This window comes from Asterias amurensis, chromosome 20, assembly GCF_032118995.1.
Source record: "Asterias amurensis chromosome 20, ASM3211899v1".
NCBI classification, from domain to species: Eukaryota; Metazoa; Echinodermata; class Asteroidea; order Forcipulatida; family Asteriidae; genus Asterias; species Asterias amurensis.
The window spans coordinates 11159188-11174400 of NC_092667.1; the positions used below are offsets into that span (position 1 = coordinate 11159188).

Below are 15213 nucleotides of genomic sequence, written 5' to 3' on the forward strand. Positions count from 1 at the left end.
TTTGTACCCCCGTTTTCATTTTGCAAAGGGCACTTCCAGTGCTCTTGGTGAGCAGTGAGATTTTAACTCTTCAAGTCTAAGGGGAAACTTTTGAAGGGGCACCAAGGCCACGACCTGGGGCAACAGAAGCCATGGCCGCCACGACCTCACTTGATATTTGCATCAATATAAAAAATATTTCCCATTATTTGGTGTCCTTTGGCATCTAGAATCAGTTAGTTTCCAAATCCGTGTAAACAAATAAAAATAAACAAAATAAACAAAATATCTAAATTGGCTCAACATGTAATTCAAATAATCTACTTGTACTTGGTATAGTTAGGCTAAATAAAAAACAATACCAGTTGATCGTCCGGATTTTTCAAAAAAGAGGGGGACGAGGGCCTTATTATTTACTATATATTTTTTTTTTTCAAGATGGCCGCTTAGTATTTCAACTCAAACAGGCCACCAATTCTTCAGTTTGAACCCATTGCAAACTTATTTTACACCCATTTGTTGCACGAGGACCTGTGTTAACACTAATACTGTATTAGTATTAACAGGGTCGGATTTGTGAAAAGGTTTGCTGGTACTTTGATAGGCATTCACTATTATTGTTTTATGAAACAGACGGTCACACGTGTTCGAGAGCATCACGTTGGATTCGGAAGAAGCTCCTAGGCCAGTCCTTTTGAAAAGATGGAGTTTTAAAATGAGGGCGAGGACGATCAACTGGTATATTTTTTTTTTGGCCTTACCTGCAATATGTAGTTCTGAATGAGTGTTGCCCAGTTCTGGACATGCCCAGTGAGTCTTCCCCCGTCATTCTCTCCCGCGTAGCTGTAACGTGGCTCCTCAAGATTCGGCTCGTTGTAGTTGACAGCTTCCAGTGTGGGTGTGATCAACACGGCCAAGAAGCCAAAACAAATCAAAACACTTTTCTCCACGGAAACCATCTTGGAGAGTTCACGCGACCAAGTTATCTTTAAATATGGTCAACTGGAAAATCTTTACATTTATGTCGTAAAATCAATTGACCTTTTTTCAATTGATACCTTCTTGATATAAACTTACTTTTCTAGAAAACTAAGAATACTTGTAACTGGCAAGGATCAATGGCTATTGCACAAAAGAAAAGATTTATTAAAAATAATTGATGTTCACATTATGATTGACTGTCCATCATTTTTAATGGGTTGTCACAGCATGGTTGCACTCTCTTGAAGTGGTTCTTTTCCTTTTCATTTGCTGAAAAGTGGCGTTGCTTAACTTTCAAAATTTGGTTGTCATCTCAAAACAATGCCTAAATAAGGGAAGAAATGAAAAAGTAATAGTCATGAATGTACTGTATAAATCAAGACTGATTATAAGGGTTTGAGAAACATTAAATTTGCTTTGCTTTAAGGCAATATACACTTTTGGTTAGTTGTCAAAGACCAGTATCCTCACTTGGTGTATCAACAACAGTTGTTGCGTCGTACAAAGAGAAGTCATGAGCAAGAGACCAGTAAAGTAGCCTAGCAGAAATACTAGCTACATTGTAGACCCCCAAATTTACTTTTTTTCAATCATAGTGGCGTGTCGTGGATAAGAGCACTGGACACAAGCTCTGGTGTTTCTGTTCAACAGAGTGTGGGTTCGAGAGTCGTGACACTAGAGTACTTAAGCAAGACACTTAGCCATTATTGCTGCGTTCTTCGAATGGGACGTAAAGCAGTTTGGTCCTGTGTGTTGTGTAATGCTCATAAAAGAACCCAGAGCACTTATCATTTATCAAAAAAAGAAAGGCAAGGGGCTCGCCCCGGTGTTCCTGGTCTGATCGGCAGCATATTGCGCCACATCACCATGTATAGACTAATCCTACGAAACAAAATTGGTAGCGCCCTCTATTAAAAATTCCCAACTGCAGTGTCTTTTTTGCACAATCCAGGCATTGAAGACACCGCAGCAAATGGCGCGCGGTGCTCAACACTTGCCCGCCCGGTGCTCAACACTTGCCCGTCGGATTGGTCTATAGCATAGGCCAATCCGACGCCCACTGGGCACGCAAGTGTTGAGCACCGGGCGGGCAAGTGTTGAGCACCGCGCGCCATTTGCTGTACCCATATAGAGCTAGCTCTATAGGGTGCTATATAAAACTGAGTAAGTCTCACACTTCAAAGTTCAACACTGTACGTATAGTTCCACAGGTACCTTGCAGAAAACAATAAATGAGCACTTTGATACGTCTCTACTATTAGTATTTTTAAGAGTAAACTTCAAGCTATGGATATAGGTAACATCATCAGGGGGGCTCACTTCATGTAAATCATTGCTGCTCAGTCACTAGCTGCACGTGTACATCCCGATATGTGGAGATTGTGCAGCAAACCACCAGAACCAGAACCAGAACCCCCTAGCTAGGGGCGGGGTGTGACTGTGATAAAGCGCTAGATAAAACGTTTATAGCCCAGTGGCGGCGGGTTGTGCAGTAAAGACGGATAATCTTCCGGTCGTCTCATAGCAGGCTGATGCCCTGATCCCAATCCCATATTTCTAGGAGTACCCCAATTATTAACATTATAAATAATTTATATTATCAGTTTATCAAAGTTAAATTAGCAATTAGCATTAACTTTAAACATGTTCTTAAAAAGGTAGGCCCTATTTTATAAGCCTATTCGCACGATTGCAGCTTCGCGGCGCATGTCTGTCGTTAACTGTTACTGCTGACAATGCAATTTGTAAATCTCCCGTGACCTTTTGACAGACATGCCCAGCTGCAACTGCGAATAGGCTTCTAAATTGCTACTTTATACATGCTTTATAGTACTTCAATACTCGGCAGGATCCGTACATTTCAGGTCTAGTATAGACTAAATAGACCCAGTGACTGGGGCGCTAAATTCCGGAAAAGTTTCCGTATGGCGCCACCACTTTTTCATTCAAAATAAAATAATATAGTATCTAATTTACCTGATTGATATATCCCTTTTTGTAAAAATATGTGAAAAAGTGGTGGCGCCATACGGAAAGTTACCCTAAATTCCTTTTTTCGAAATTTTGACATTATTATAAAAATATTATATTTTATATAATATTATCGGGGGATTATCAAAATTTCTAAAAAAAGAATCTAGCGCCCCAGACACTGGGCCTAGGTCTAGTATTAGGATGGGACGGCTGTGAAAACCATGATTCAACCATTACGTTACCTTCATTAATGGAGATTAGTCAGTTCTCTTTAATTGGTTTGAGCTTGACGGATGTCTCTCATATCAATCTCTCCTGCTCATGCTCAATCGTCCGCCATGATTGATTGATTTGATGAATAACAAAAAAATACCATCAGCAGTTAGATCCATTTTCTGTAGGGTTACTGGTCCACAAATATCCTGTACTTTATAATCATTTTGCAGACATTCTTGCCACATACATTGTCGAATTGCTCTAGTCTAAGCGATCTTTTTGCGGTGCTTTTTCTCCACAAAATGTATTTCTGCTGCCGCAGAAAATTGTTGACCTTAGTTCACCGCGAAGTAATTGATTACTTTACGGCTGTTTTATGTCCGATTGCCATTGACCACATGGGGGCGCATTTCCGTGCATTATGTTTGACCGCGTGAGGGCGTGTGTGAACCAAAGTTGCATTTTTATGCGAAACTGTAATTTGACTTACAAAAGCACTTGCACTTTTACCGAATTAATTAAGAACTTTGGGAAGTCATGCCAAAAAGATCCCCGATTGGGTTTGTTCATTCGCCCGGCGAAAAGGTGAATCACTCGGGTAAAATAGTACAAAACTTTAATCTGCCTTGGCGGGTGCAAATTAGTCAATCACACCAAGGCGAATTAGTAAATCGCCCGCCGCGCTATTTTTGGTAACAATGTAACCAAATTTGTTGATCTGTAAAAAAAAAAAAAAACTAATTATGATAGGTATTTTATTAATTGAAAATTTGCAGAAAATGTAGCACTTGGTTGAAACATCTTTTAATCCGATTGGGTGTTTTACTAACATTCGGCCGACCATGTAACCAAGGCGGTTTGTTTATCAACAAAAGAAAGGTCTAACATCTGGGGTGGATTTCACAAAGAGTTTAGTTTTATCTCGAGTTAGGACGAGTTACTCGTCCTAACTTAGGACTAGCTATGCGTGTTTTGTATCTCCTAGGACTAGTCCTAAGTTAGGACTAGTCCTAACTCTTTGTGAAATCGACCCCTGACGTCACACTTCGAGGCTCAAAAGTAACGCCAGAGAGTGGCCCCCGGCCATAGGTCAATGAGGAGATGTTTGTCAGCTGCACCCACACACTATACTCGGACCAATCAAAACACAGATGTAAAGCTACGTCACTGCATGTTTATCCAATGGCATCTTGTATTCAATTAAATCACCCAGTTTTGAAAAGCAAGTATACACTTTTCATCCTCCAAGGCTTGCGGATGAGATAGAGGACTGAAACGTAGCATCTAGCTTGGGTGGACACACGATAAAGAAGACGATAGCAGTGGACACCAATGATAATTACTCAAAATAATTATTAGCATAAAACCTTACTTGGTAACGAGTAATGGGTAGAGGTTGATAGCATAAAACATTGTGAGAAACGGCTCCCTCTGAAGTGACGTAGTTTTCGAGAAAGAAGTTATTTTCCACGAAGTTGATTTTGAGACCTTATTTAGAAAGCTCTCGAAATCAAGCATCTGAAAGCACACAACTTCGTGTGTGACAAGGGAGTTTTTTCTTTCATTATTATCTCGCAACTTCGATGACCGATTAAGCTCAAATTTTCACAGGTTTCTTATTTTATGCATATGTTGAGATACAGCAAGTGAGAAGACTGGTCTTTGAAAATACCAATAGTGTCCAGTGTCTGTGAAGTAGATGCACACACGCTGTTTCTGAAAAACATTGTGGTTTCGAAAAGGGACTACTATCTATGTATCAAACAACTTTACAAAGGTCATGTTTTCATTATATTACATTATCTGTTTATTTTAAAAACACCCTATCAAGCACTACAACAATAGCTTTTAAATTAATATTTTTCAAAAATACTTCGAAAGAACAAAACTAACTCTGTACATCCATTGCATTGACTAAATTCAGAAAGACTAATGTTATTACACCACTGTTTTTTGCTCTTAGAATTATGGCTTGACCCTACATATTATATCCATAACCATCAATATCTGGACATGACTGTTTTAAGGAAACAGTTTAAGGGGCATAGGTGTCCACCATTATTTCAAGAGGAGCACTTCTGACCAATTAAAAATGAAGCTTCCGTTTGCATTTCTCCTGTTTAAAATAAACACCATTTTCATTGCTCTTGTTATTAATTATAAAATATCTGACTAGAGTGTAAAAACAAGTACATCATCAGCGTGTAAATGGGGAAATGGTTTTTAACAACATTGAAATTATCAGTTAAAGCTTATAGTTTACTCTGGTATTTTTTTATATTTTATCTCAAAGGTCCAGGTTTCAAATGTAAAAAAGCCAATCTTGGGAAACACCAAGTGAGGATAGTGGTCTTTGACAAATACCAGAAGTATACCCGACCTTGAAGCCCTTTGAACAGGCTCTGCTAGTGCTTAAAGGAACACATTGCCTTGGATCGGTCGAGTTGGTCTTTGAAAAGCGTTTGTAACCGTTTTTTATAAAATGCATATGGGTAGAAAGATGTTGTAAAAGTAGAATACAATGATCCACACAAACATGCCTCAAAAATGCGTGGTTTTCTTTTTACCTCGTCGACTAACACGTCGGCCATTTATGGGGGTCAAAATTTTGACTCCCATAAATGGCCGACCGTGTTAGTTCGCACAGTAGAAGGAAAACCACGCAATTTCGAGGCAAACTTGTGTGGATTATTGTATTCTACTTTTAAAACATCTTTCCAACCATAGCAGTATATAAAAAACGGTTACAAACGCTTTTGTTTTGACCAACTCGTCCGATCCAAGGCAACGTGTTCCTTTAAGTCAGAGCACGGAGGCCATTTTAGAAAATATTGTTTGTATTTTACACCATTGGTCATTCTATTCGTAAACAGTTTGCAATAGCCCTTTTTTCACATTTGAACACCAACAGTTGGTGAATAAACAAGTTGCTTTCCACCCTGTTTTTCCATCAGTTTTAGTTTGCCATTTGTAATACAACTTGTATAGCTTGTTATAAAACTACAAAAGAATTATCCAGAGGGTTAGTATTGTTTTGTGCAAGTTCAATACACATGTATATGGTATCCAAGGTAACCATTGGGTTGCTCAGACCAAAGCCTGACTTTATCATAGGACAGGGGAGAGGGGAAAGGGGACCAGTCTAATAAATTATTGCAACAAAAAGTGCAAAACATATTCTACTGTGTGTTAAGATATATTTACACCAAAAAAAAAACCAATTGTTTGCAGAAAAAGAGTCAAAGGTACAAAGCTTTCCAAAGTGAACGTTGTACCTTTAACTTGAACAACAACATTAGAAAACAGCTGCATTCATTTAATATGGACAGCTCTGGAATAAACGGAAGGCAAGTCAGATGTTTCTACAATGTATTTAAAAAAAAAAAACATCAGTTAAAAGCTAAAATAAGTCTGAAAGCCTATGCATTATTTCATTCACAGCAAGACATATTCAAACTGTATGGACGTTTATTGTTTAGAAAAACGACCTTGAAATATTTTTTTTTTAGAAAAATGTTTTACTTGAAATATCCTATGAAGCTCCATTCTACTTATTAAATAAACAAGATATCTGACAAGTTGACTTATTAAAGGCAGTGGACACTATTGGTAATTACTCAAAATTACTGGTAGCATAAAACCTTACTTGGTAATGAGTAATGGGAAGAGGTTGATAGTGAAAAACATTGAGAGAAACGGCTCCCTCTGAAGTAACGTAATTTTTTGAGAAAGAAGTAATTTTCCACGAATTTGAGGTCTCGAAATCAACCATCTGAAAGCACACAACTTCGTGTGACAGCGTGTTTTTTTCTTTCATAGTTATCTCGCAACTTCAACGACCAATTGAGCTCAAGCATGTTGAGCTTGTGCATGTTGAGATACACCGGGTGAGAAGACTGGTCTTTGACAATTAGCCACTTCGGAATGTCAGCTGCGCATGTCTGTTACTGCTGACAACGCATTTTGTCTATCTCACCTAACCTTTGGACAATACCAGCGGGTATTGTCAAAAGATTACGGGAGATAGACAAAATCGGTTGTCAGCAGTAACAGACATGCGCCGCTGACATTCCGAAGTGGCTTATTAATATTACCAATAGTGTCCACTACCAATAGTGTCCACTGTCTTTAAACCGGTTCAGGTTCACATAGCAAGCACCCTTGTCTACAGGTGTCCTCAGGCTTGCGAGCTGCAGTGATTAAGTTAACTTATGAGACATCATTGGTTTCCAACCCAGAAATATAATAAATAAACAATAATTAAAATTATACAAATAATTCTGTAGCAGCAGTAAGTGGACGTAGAAAAAATAAATTATATTGTTTTCTGGATAGTAAAGTGGTATGACACTCCTGGAGTAAATAAATGTATTTTCAGTAAACAAAATGTTAATAAAACCCCAAAACAAAATCTCAAATATCAGCAACAACACTTTTTTCAACAGTGGCCTGATCTGAGTATAATTATGCGGAAAAACAGCTGGCAAAGTTATGTAACACATCTACTAGTATGTACATGATAAAGTTAAAACATTAATGGCACTTATAGCCTTATTGTATATAAAATATACTGTTATGGCACAAATACTGCTTGCTAGTGAATATGACTCAAAACATACCCAGGGCCCAATAGCTATTTTCGTGCTTAAGCACATTTTGGCTTAAGCAGCTCCATGAAATTGGCCCCAGGGCCCAATTTCAGTAAGCATATTTGCGTGCTTACTGTAGCAGAAAAATTTGCTTAAGCCATAGCGTATTTCACAAGTTAGCAGAAAAATTGGGCGGCCATACTGCGTATTCACTGTGGATTTGCATTCTGACGTCATTTATTTTCATGCGGTAAGCACCGGAAGGTTAGCATGCCTTTTTGTGTGCTTACAGTTAGCAGCGCTATGAAATAGAAATTGCACAGTAAGCACAAAATTGGCCGTTAAGCGCGGCGCCATGAAATTGGCCCCAGGTCACAGCGCTTGATATCAGTCACATGTATGCCTTCTGACAACAGCAAAGAAGAGAAAACTCTGATGGTTTGGCCACATCACCACAGCCAAGGAAACACTGGTAAGTATTACCCTCCCATGGCTCTATGGAGGGTGCTCGAAAGTGAGGGCATCCAAGGCGAATCTGGATTGATGACATCAAGGACTGGACGGCGAAAAGGACTGGGAAGAGTGGAGCCAAATCATCAAGAGTGCAGGGCAACGGCCGCAAGACTATGGGACATAAAGTTGAAAACTTCCCATGATAGACATGAGGCCTGATGCTTCACGAAGGCGGTCCCCTTCATGCAGGGTGTTGGTTGAGTTATCAATATTTCACTTTATCATAACAAGTTTTTTCTTATACCCCATACCTCTGTTCAGCTGTAGCTCTACCTTGTTTGTGAAAGTGGCGCTTCAATACCTGGTGAGACACCGAGACGTTGACCGACTACTTCAAGCATAATTCTGACCAGTGCATTCAGGTCATAATGATGGGTCCAGCCCCAGTCGTTTCTTGCTCCAGAGTCGTCAAATCTCTGCGGCCAGGAATCAGCTGAAAAGGATCAAATAACGAGATCAAGTTATAGGAAGATCCATTTGTGGAAATAATAATACTTAAGTTGAAAACAGAACCATGATCTAAATCTTATGTAAACGCCTGCCTATCAGTGTTAACACCAAAAGGCGTAATGCAGCTTTTGCCGCCATGTCACACGGGGCAAACTACAGGCAATGCTAGCTACCAAGCAATCTCGATAGTCAAGTTGTTAAGACACTGCTCTAGAATTGAAAAAGTGGGGTACGAATCAAACCCAAGTAATATGCCTGTAGTTTTCTTCACAGAGCTCAGAAGTATACGGTGCTAACACGCATTGGTATGTGTAAAACCAAAATTAGTATAAATTTATAGGCAATCTCCAAGAAGAAAAGCCACTCACATTTCAATGTTCACCTAGTTTTCTTGTAAGCGGTAAGACGATGTTTGAAAAAATTACTACCAAAGTGGTCGTGTAGCATGCACTGCAGTTGGTTGCCCCCAAGTTGCCTCATGTGACAAGGCCCCAAGGCTCATTCGAAACTCTTCTTACCTATCGCTTGTCGTGCATCGTGTTCATAGACTACTTCAAGTCCTGGCACAAACTTCCGAATCTCAGCCGCTAGTTCCTCGGGTGTGAAGCTCATGGCTGCAATGTTGTATGTTCGCAGTTTCAGCTTCTTTGGTGAGACTTCCAGCATTTCTACAATTCCACGCAGACAATCCTCGATGTAGATCATTGGAAGGATAGTGTCAGGTTTCAAGTAGCACTTGTAGGCACCCGACGAGAGTGCTTCGTCAAAAATCGAAACTGCGTAATCTGAAAGCATAAACGAAACAAATGTTGTAACTCGTCCTAACTTTGGACTAGCCTTAAAGCCAGTGGACACTATGGGTAAATGTTAAAGACCAGTCTTCTCACTTGCTGTATCTCAACATATGCATAAAATAACAAACCTGTGAGAATTTCAGCTCGATTGGTGGTTGGAGTTGCGAGATAACTAAGAAAGAAAAAACACCCTTGTCACACGAAGTTGTGTGCTTTCAGATGCTTGATTTAGAGACCTCAATTTCTAAACTTGAAGTCTCAAAATCAAATTCATGGAAAATAACTTCTTTCTCGAAAACTACTCTACTTCAGAGGGAGCCGTTTCTCACAATGTTTTATACTACCAACCTCTCCCCATTACTCGTTACCAAGTGAGGTTTTATGCTAATATTTATTTTGAGTAATTACCAATAGTAACCACTGCCTTTAAAGTTTTTAATACCTCCTAGGACTAGTGCTAAAGACTAGTCTTTACTCATTTTTTAATTGATGGCATTAGTGTAAAATGCATTGATATGGTTATTGTAAAATGTGCTATATATGAACTAGTTATTAATTCTTTGTATAAGGAAATGTTTTTGTTGAAAGCCACTGACCTGTCGTTCCACCCCCTGGGGTTGTATCACCGGAAATCACTCCAGGAAGTCTCAGGGATCGGAAGTCAACATCAAAGCGGTGGTGGTAATACTGAAAGTAAAAATAAACAATTCTTTATCACAAACCAATTCTGAAAGTTTGCAATATTGTCTTGGCCCAATTTCACAAGCTGTTACGCAGAAAATTATGCTTAGCAAATTTCCTGGATACGCAAGAAGTGACCGGGGTACCAGTCACAGAAAGAAATAACAATATTGTTTAACATTAACTGTCATTACTTCATTCATTATTTACAGGTTATATGAAATAAGTAGTTTTTTGTTTCCTCCTCCGAGTTATTTTCATCTTAAATACTTTTTCTTCTTGCAGCCCTTTACCAAGAGCGTCTTTTAGCCTTATTTGGCGCGAAATTGCTTTAAAAAAAAAAAAATCTTTGGAGGAAAGATCTTGTTCGACCAAACAAATCTAAAAAAAATTAGGTACAGACACACACCTCTCCAAGAAGCTCAGCATGGACTTTTGAAACACCATATATTGTCCTTGGCCTCTGTATGGTCAAATCTGGTGTTGGATTGCGTGGAGATTCCGGCCCGAAAGCTCCGATCGTACTTGGACAGAAGATGCGTAGCTGGTACATCTTGGCAAGCTCCATGACGTTGTGAAGACCCTGTATATTCACCTTGATTGCAAGTGGTACATCCTGAGTGAAGAAAACAAGGTCAGGTATTATGTTAGTAGCATGGTGTAAGTGGCATTTAGGGTGGCATGGTTGGCTTGTGCGTAAAGCGTTCGCCTCTCACCAAGGTGACTCCGGTTCGATTCCCAGACGGGGCCACATGTGAGTTGAGTTGTGCGTTGATTCTCTGCTGTGCCACAAGGGTTTTCCACACCATCTGGTTTTCCTCCCTCAGGAAAAAAATCAAACACTTTCGATATTGGCTGTGCTCCGTGGTCATAATGCCCTTGAATGCCAGCTTCTCAAACATGTGTAGTCGCGTCCTTCGCAATTCAGCTCTTAGCTGCGAGTAAGGATGATAAGCCCCCCAAATTATAAGTGATGCTTGAAACTTTGCATGGTTTTTAGCAGTTTTCCTCTTTGTGCACATTCTCTCACCTGTTCTCCTACTGCACTAAGCAGGGCACTGAAATGAACCAGCCAATCGATGCGCTCTGTCACAATCAATTGCTGTAGGTTCTTGAAGTCTAAAACATCCGCAAAGTAGTACGGCCCTGGAATTCAAAATGTGAAGTGAAATCCTTTTAAAATCCTGAAGACCAATAAAACGGGAGACATTGAGAATATATTGATTTAAAAGGGGAGGGTCATAGTACGGTTTTTCGACCCCTTCAAACTTGTCAATCCTATACATGTATGTAAAATGAGTAGGGTAGATGGCCTTAGCTTTCGATACAATCCAGACCCTCTTCAAACATTCACAGGCAAAAACAAGTACAAACAAAACTAACCCATGAAAATTTCATTTCAAAAGGCAGCGTTTTTGAGATACCGCCGAGTGAATATGTCAACACAGGAAGAAAAATCCCTAAAGGAACTCACATATTGTAACATTTCTTATTATCATTTCTGTGGGTTGGTGTCCGTTGCGAATGCTGCAACCAGAGATGCAGATTGTACCCTCTGTCACCTCGGTAAAGGAGGATGGATGCAACGCTCTTGATAAAAATACCATGACATTTTTTTGCTGTTTTCTCAGCAAGTCAGAGTAAAAACTGTATCTATCTAAAACTGTCACAGGTGACTTTTACTGCATCTTTCTTGATAAAAAACCAACAACTTATTACCAAACAAAAGAAGTCGTCGTCAGAGTTGTAGCTAGACCAATTTTAGTGGTGGGCAATAAATAACATTTTTTGGAAGTCTACCGAGGGCAAGGGGATCAACAAAATGATTTGTGTTTAATTATGGGGACATTATTGCTGAAGTGGGGCCAGGTTCCCTAACTGTTCGTGTTATGGGGCCATGCAATAAGTTGAATGGCCTTTTGATTGTGTTCTTTCTCTGTGACATTTGATTCTCCTCATCATTATCTGTAACTCAGATCAATGCAAAGTGGACAATATTTGAAATCTGCGCTGGGTGGCATTATGTATGTTTTTCAGAGTGCTGGGCAAAAATTGTGAGTCCTGGGCAGGCCGACCCGGCATCGCCCACCGTGGCTTCAACACTGGTCGTTGTAACACTAATTCAGACGTTATTGAAATTTGAACGTCTTACTTTTACCTACCACTTTGAAGAATGTGTTTCGGTGCTTTAATGATGTCAGACATAATGACATTATCTCGTCCGTATTTATTGCGAAGGACTTTGGCGAGTCCCTGTCCTAGTTGACCCAAGGCACCTGATGGGACACAAAGCAAACATTAAATAACTTGGGAAAACTAAAAATAACTTTTCGTCGACAGTAGCTAAAGTCGACAGTATCTCATACAGCTCTGTGGGAAAGTATCTCTGATACAAAATTATTTTGTTTGGCATAATACAATTATTTTGTTTGGCATAATAAAATTAGTTTGTTTGGCAAAACAAAATTAGTTAGTTTGGCAAAATAAAATACGATGCACGAAAATAAGAATACACTAACACGGTGAATGTAATAATAATAATAATTTACATTTATATAGCGCATTATAAATAATAATAAAGACTTGTAACGGCGCATATATATCCACCCTGCTGGGTGCTCAAGGCGCAGTAAGGAAAAGAAAAAAAACAGTCACAACAAAATTAGTCCATGAAAACCTGTGACATGAGATAAATTTGAGAGGAGATTTGAAAAAGAAATGGAAACAGTTGTCAAACACCAATGGAAAGAAACCAGAGAAGTTAAATAAATGCTGAAATACCTGTGATAAGAACTCGTGGATTGTCCAGTGTTGAAGATCCACCGAATTCCTGCCAATGTGGTAACGTTGTGGATAGACATCGAATGTAACTACACTGACTTCCGCGATGTGACAGTTTTAAAACTGCACTGACAGTCCTCTGGAACAGAGCTGCCATCATTGACTGTCAAAGATAAACACAAAACAAACTGGATTATTAAACCTTTATTAAAACTTAAATACTTTCGTCCTTCAGATGGGACGTAAAGCTGTTGGTCCCATGTGTTGCGCAACACATGTAAAAGAACCCAGTGCACTTATCGAAAAGAGAAGGGGTTCGCCCCGGTGTTCCTGGCTGTGGCTGCTGTATGTGCCATATAGCACCTTGTAAACCCTTATCAGGTGCTACATAATTGGGTCTCAGAATTCCACACTGCAATAACCTATCTATCTGAAAGTTTGTATATTATTATACTCAGCGCCTTGAGTAGTAGTACCTTGTTTGGTGTTGGTAGATATGTGTGCTATGTAAGACTTTGATATTATTATTATTACTTTTCCGTGCATTCTGGGTTTTTACCAATGTATTTTTGACAATATAATAATATTTCTTGCCTTTTAACTTTATTGTTAATTTCTATTTGATGTATTTGTTAACACAACTTGATGTTGGCATGTGCAATTCAGTTTTTAACTGCCATTGAATTTAATCTTTATGCCAAGTAAATGCCTAAACCACAAGGGAAACTGACTGGGTAGGTTTTAAAAACAGTTTGGGGTTTTGAACAATATGCAGAACTTGAACCAATGACCTAAAGATGAACACCAGCACACTACCAACTGAGCCATCTACCCTAGCCCGTTGTTGACAGTCTCCCAATTAGTCAACATTTGTTCAGGGTGCCAGTCAGAAGCCATTCTTATCTTTAAAGCACCTTTAGAATCCACACAATTGCAAACATCTCCAATTACTGAATACATAAAGCTATCATTGTGCAAACACTGCAAACTCATTATTGGGTAATCCCCAAAGCCAGAGTACATTGACATGTAGGTCCCAATGTAACTTTTAAATTTTTTTTTATTTTTATGCTGAATTTCCACAATAATTTAAAGCAATTTTTATAAGGGCTTTACACAGCCCGTATCAAAGCGCTTTGACATTTCCCTAATCAATGGGGCATAATCCATTCATTAAACCATGGAGGAGGAATAAGAACTTATTTCCTCCGTGCTTAAACTATGTTAGTTACGATAACGTAACCCTCCTGCTGACCTGCCGTCGGCAGGAGGGTTTTGTTATCGCAACTACAACTATGTCAGCTCCCTGGGGAGTATAGGGGTCTACAGCCGGTGCTGTGAATTACCGCGCTCCAAGCTAAATATTCACATAAACCATGTCTGCCCTCACAGGTACCCTTTTTACCCCTGGGTGGAGAGAAGCAATTATGGTTTTAATAAGTGTCTTGCTCAAGGACACAAGTGCCACGACCGGGATTAGAAGCCACATCCCAATGACTTAACCACCAGAACTTGAGTCCGAGGCTCTTATCCACTCGGCCACGACGACACCCCAACTGTAGTTGGGATGGAAAAGTTTCCGTATGGCGCCACCACTTTTTCATTCGAAATAAAATAATATAGTATCTAATTTACCTGATTGATATATCCCTTTTTGTAAAAATGAGTGAAAAAGTGGTGGCGCCATACGGAAAGTTATCCATTGTTATAATTCAGTAAAGTTGTTAAAACAGATAAAGTAGACGGTGAACCAGCATGCTCATCTAGCCCCGAGTCTTTGATTGAAGAGGTCAATTTGCTGGGGTGAGATGACTGGCGACGCATCAACTCGGCCGGACATGTCGGGTGGATGGGCCGGGTGGGACGCCCCGGCGCACGCCCCCACGGCGGCCGGCGGCAGAGCAGGAGAGAGACATAGAAAGAAACATCGCCCTCGTGACAACAATTTTATTTCTCACCCCGACCGCACTTCAACAACTCAGGACTTCGCTGGGTTGAGACAATTCGAAACAATAATTACAAATTAGAGAATCTATATGTATAAACACGAAACTTCTTCATCATACCATGGATCAATAAACTTGCTCCATGATCATACTTACCAAAATAAGGAACTTTCAATTGTCAACAATTTTACGATTTACGACTATAACTATCTTCTCCATGCACACCACCAAGCAAGACCGCTGCTATGCTGCAAAGATTATTAGCCTTATTAGCAAAGATTAGCTACGCATGCGCAGTTAATATTATTT

At 39.6% G+C, this 15213-nt stretch overlaps 2 protein-coding genes across 2 annotated transcripts in view; both read right to left on the reverse strand.

The window, feature by feature from the left end:
- The window catches only part of LOC139952118 (voltage-dependent calcium channel subunit alpha-2/delta-3-like), a 28870-nt gene extending 25387 nt beyond the window's left edge, over window positions 1-3483 (reverse strand). The window contains exons 1-2 of the mRNA XM_071951080.1: window positions 3177-3483; window positions 741-1285 (exon numbers count right to left, since the gene is read on the reverse strand). Of these exons, the coding sequence (XP_071807181.1) occupies window positions 741-938 (198 nt within the window). The 5' untranslated portion in view covers window positions 939-1285; window positions 3177-3483. The remainder of the gene's footprint in view (window positions 1-740; window positions 1286-3176) is intronic.
- A 2379-nt stretch (window positions 3484-5862) lies between these two features.
- On the reverse strand, window positions 5863-15163 carry LOC139952122 (L-threonine 3-dehydrogenase, mitochondrial-like). The gene is made up of 8 exons (XM_071951086.1): window positions 15061-15163; window positions 12959-13121; window positions 12340-12453; window positions 11208-11323; window positions 10587-10793; window positions 10093-10183; window positions 9221-9487; window positions 5863-8685 (listed from the first exon to the last, which is right to left on the reverse strand). The coding sequence occupies exons 2-8, from the start codon at window positions 13116-13118 to the stop codon at window positions 8522-8524; spliced, it is 1119 nt and encodes a 372-aa protein (XP_071807187.1). The 5' UTR covers window positions 13119-13121; window positions 15061-15163; the 3' UTR covers window positions 5863-8521.
- Window positions 15164-15213: the final 50 nt, after the last annotated feature.

Coding starts and splice junctions, on each gene's coding strand:
- LOC139952122 (XM_071951086.1), bottom strand. CDS start 13,118: ATGATGGCAGCTCTGTTCCAGAGGACTGTCAGTGCAGTTTTAAAACTG. Junction 12,454..12,958: donor TCCACGAGTTCTTATCACAG/GTATTTCAGCAT, acceptor GTGTCCCATCAG/GTGCCTTGGGTCAACTAGGA. Junction 11,324..12,339: donor GAAACACATTCTTCAAAGTG/GTAGGTAAAAGT, acceptor TTTGAATTCCAG/GGCCGTACTACTTTGCGGAT.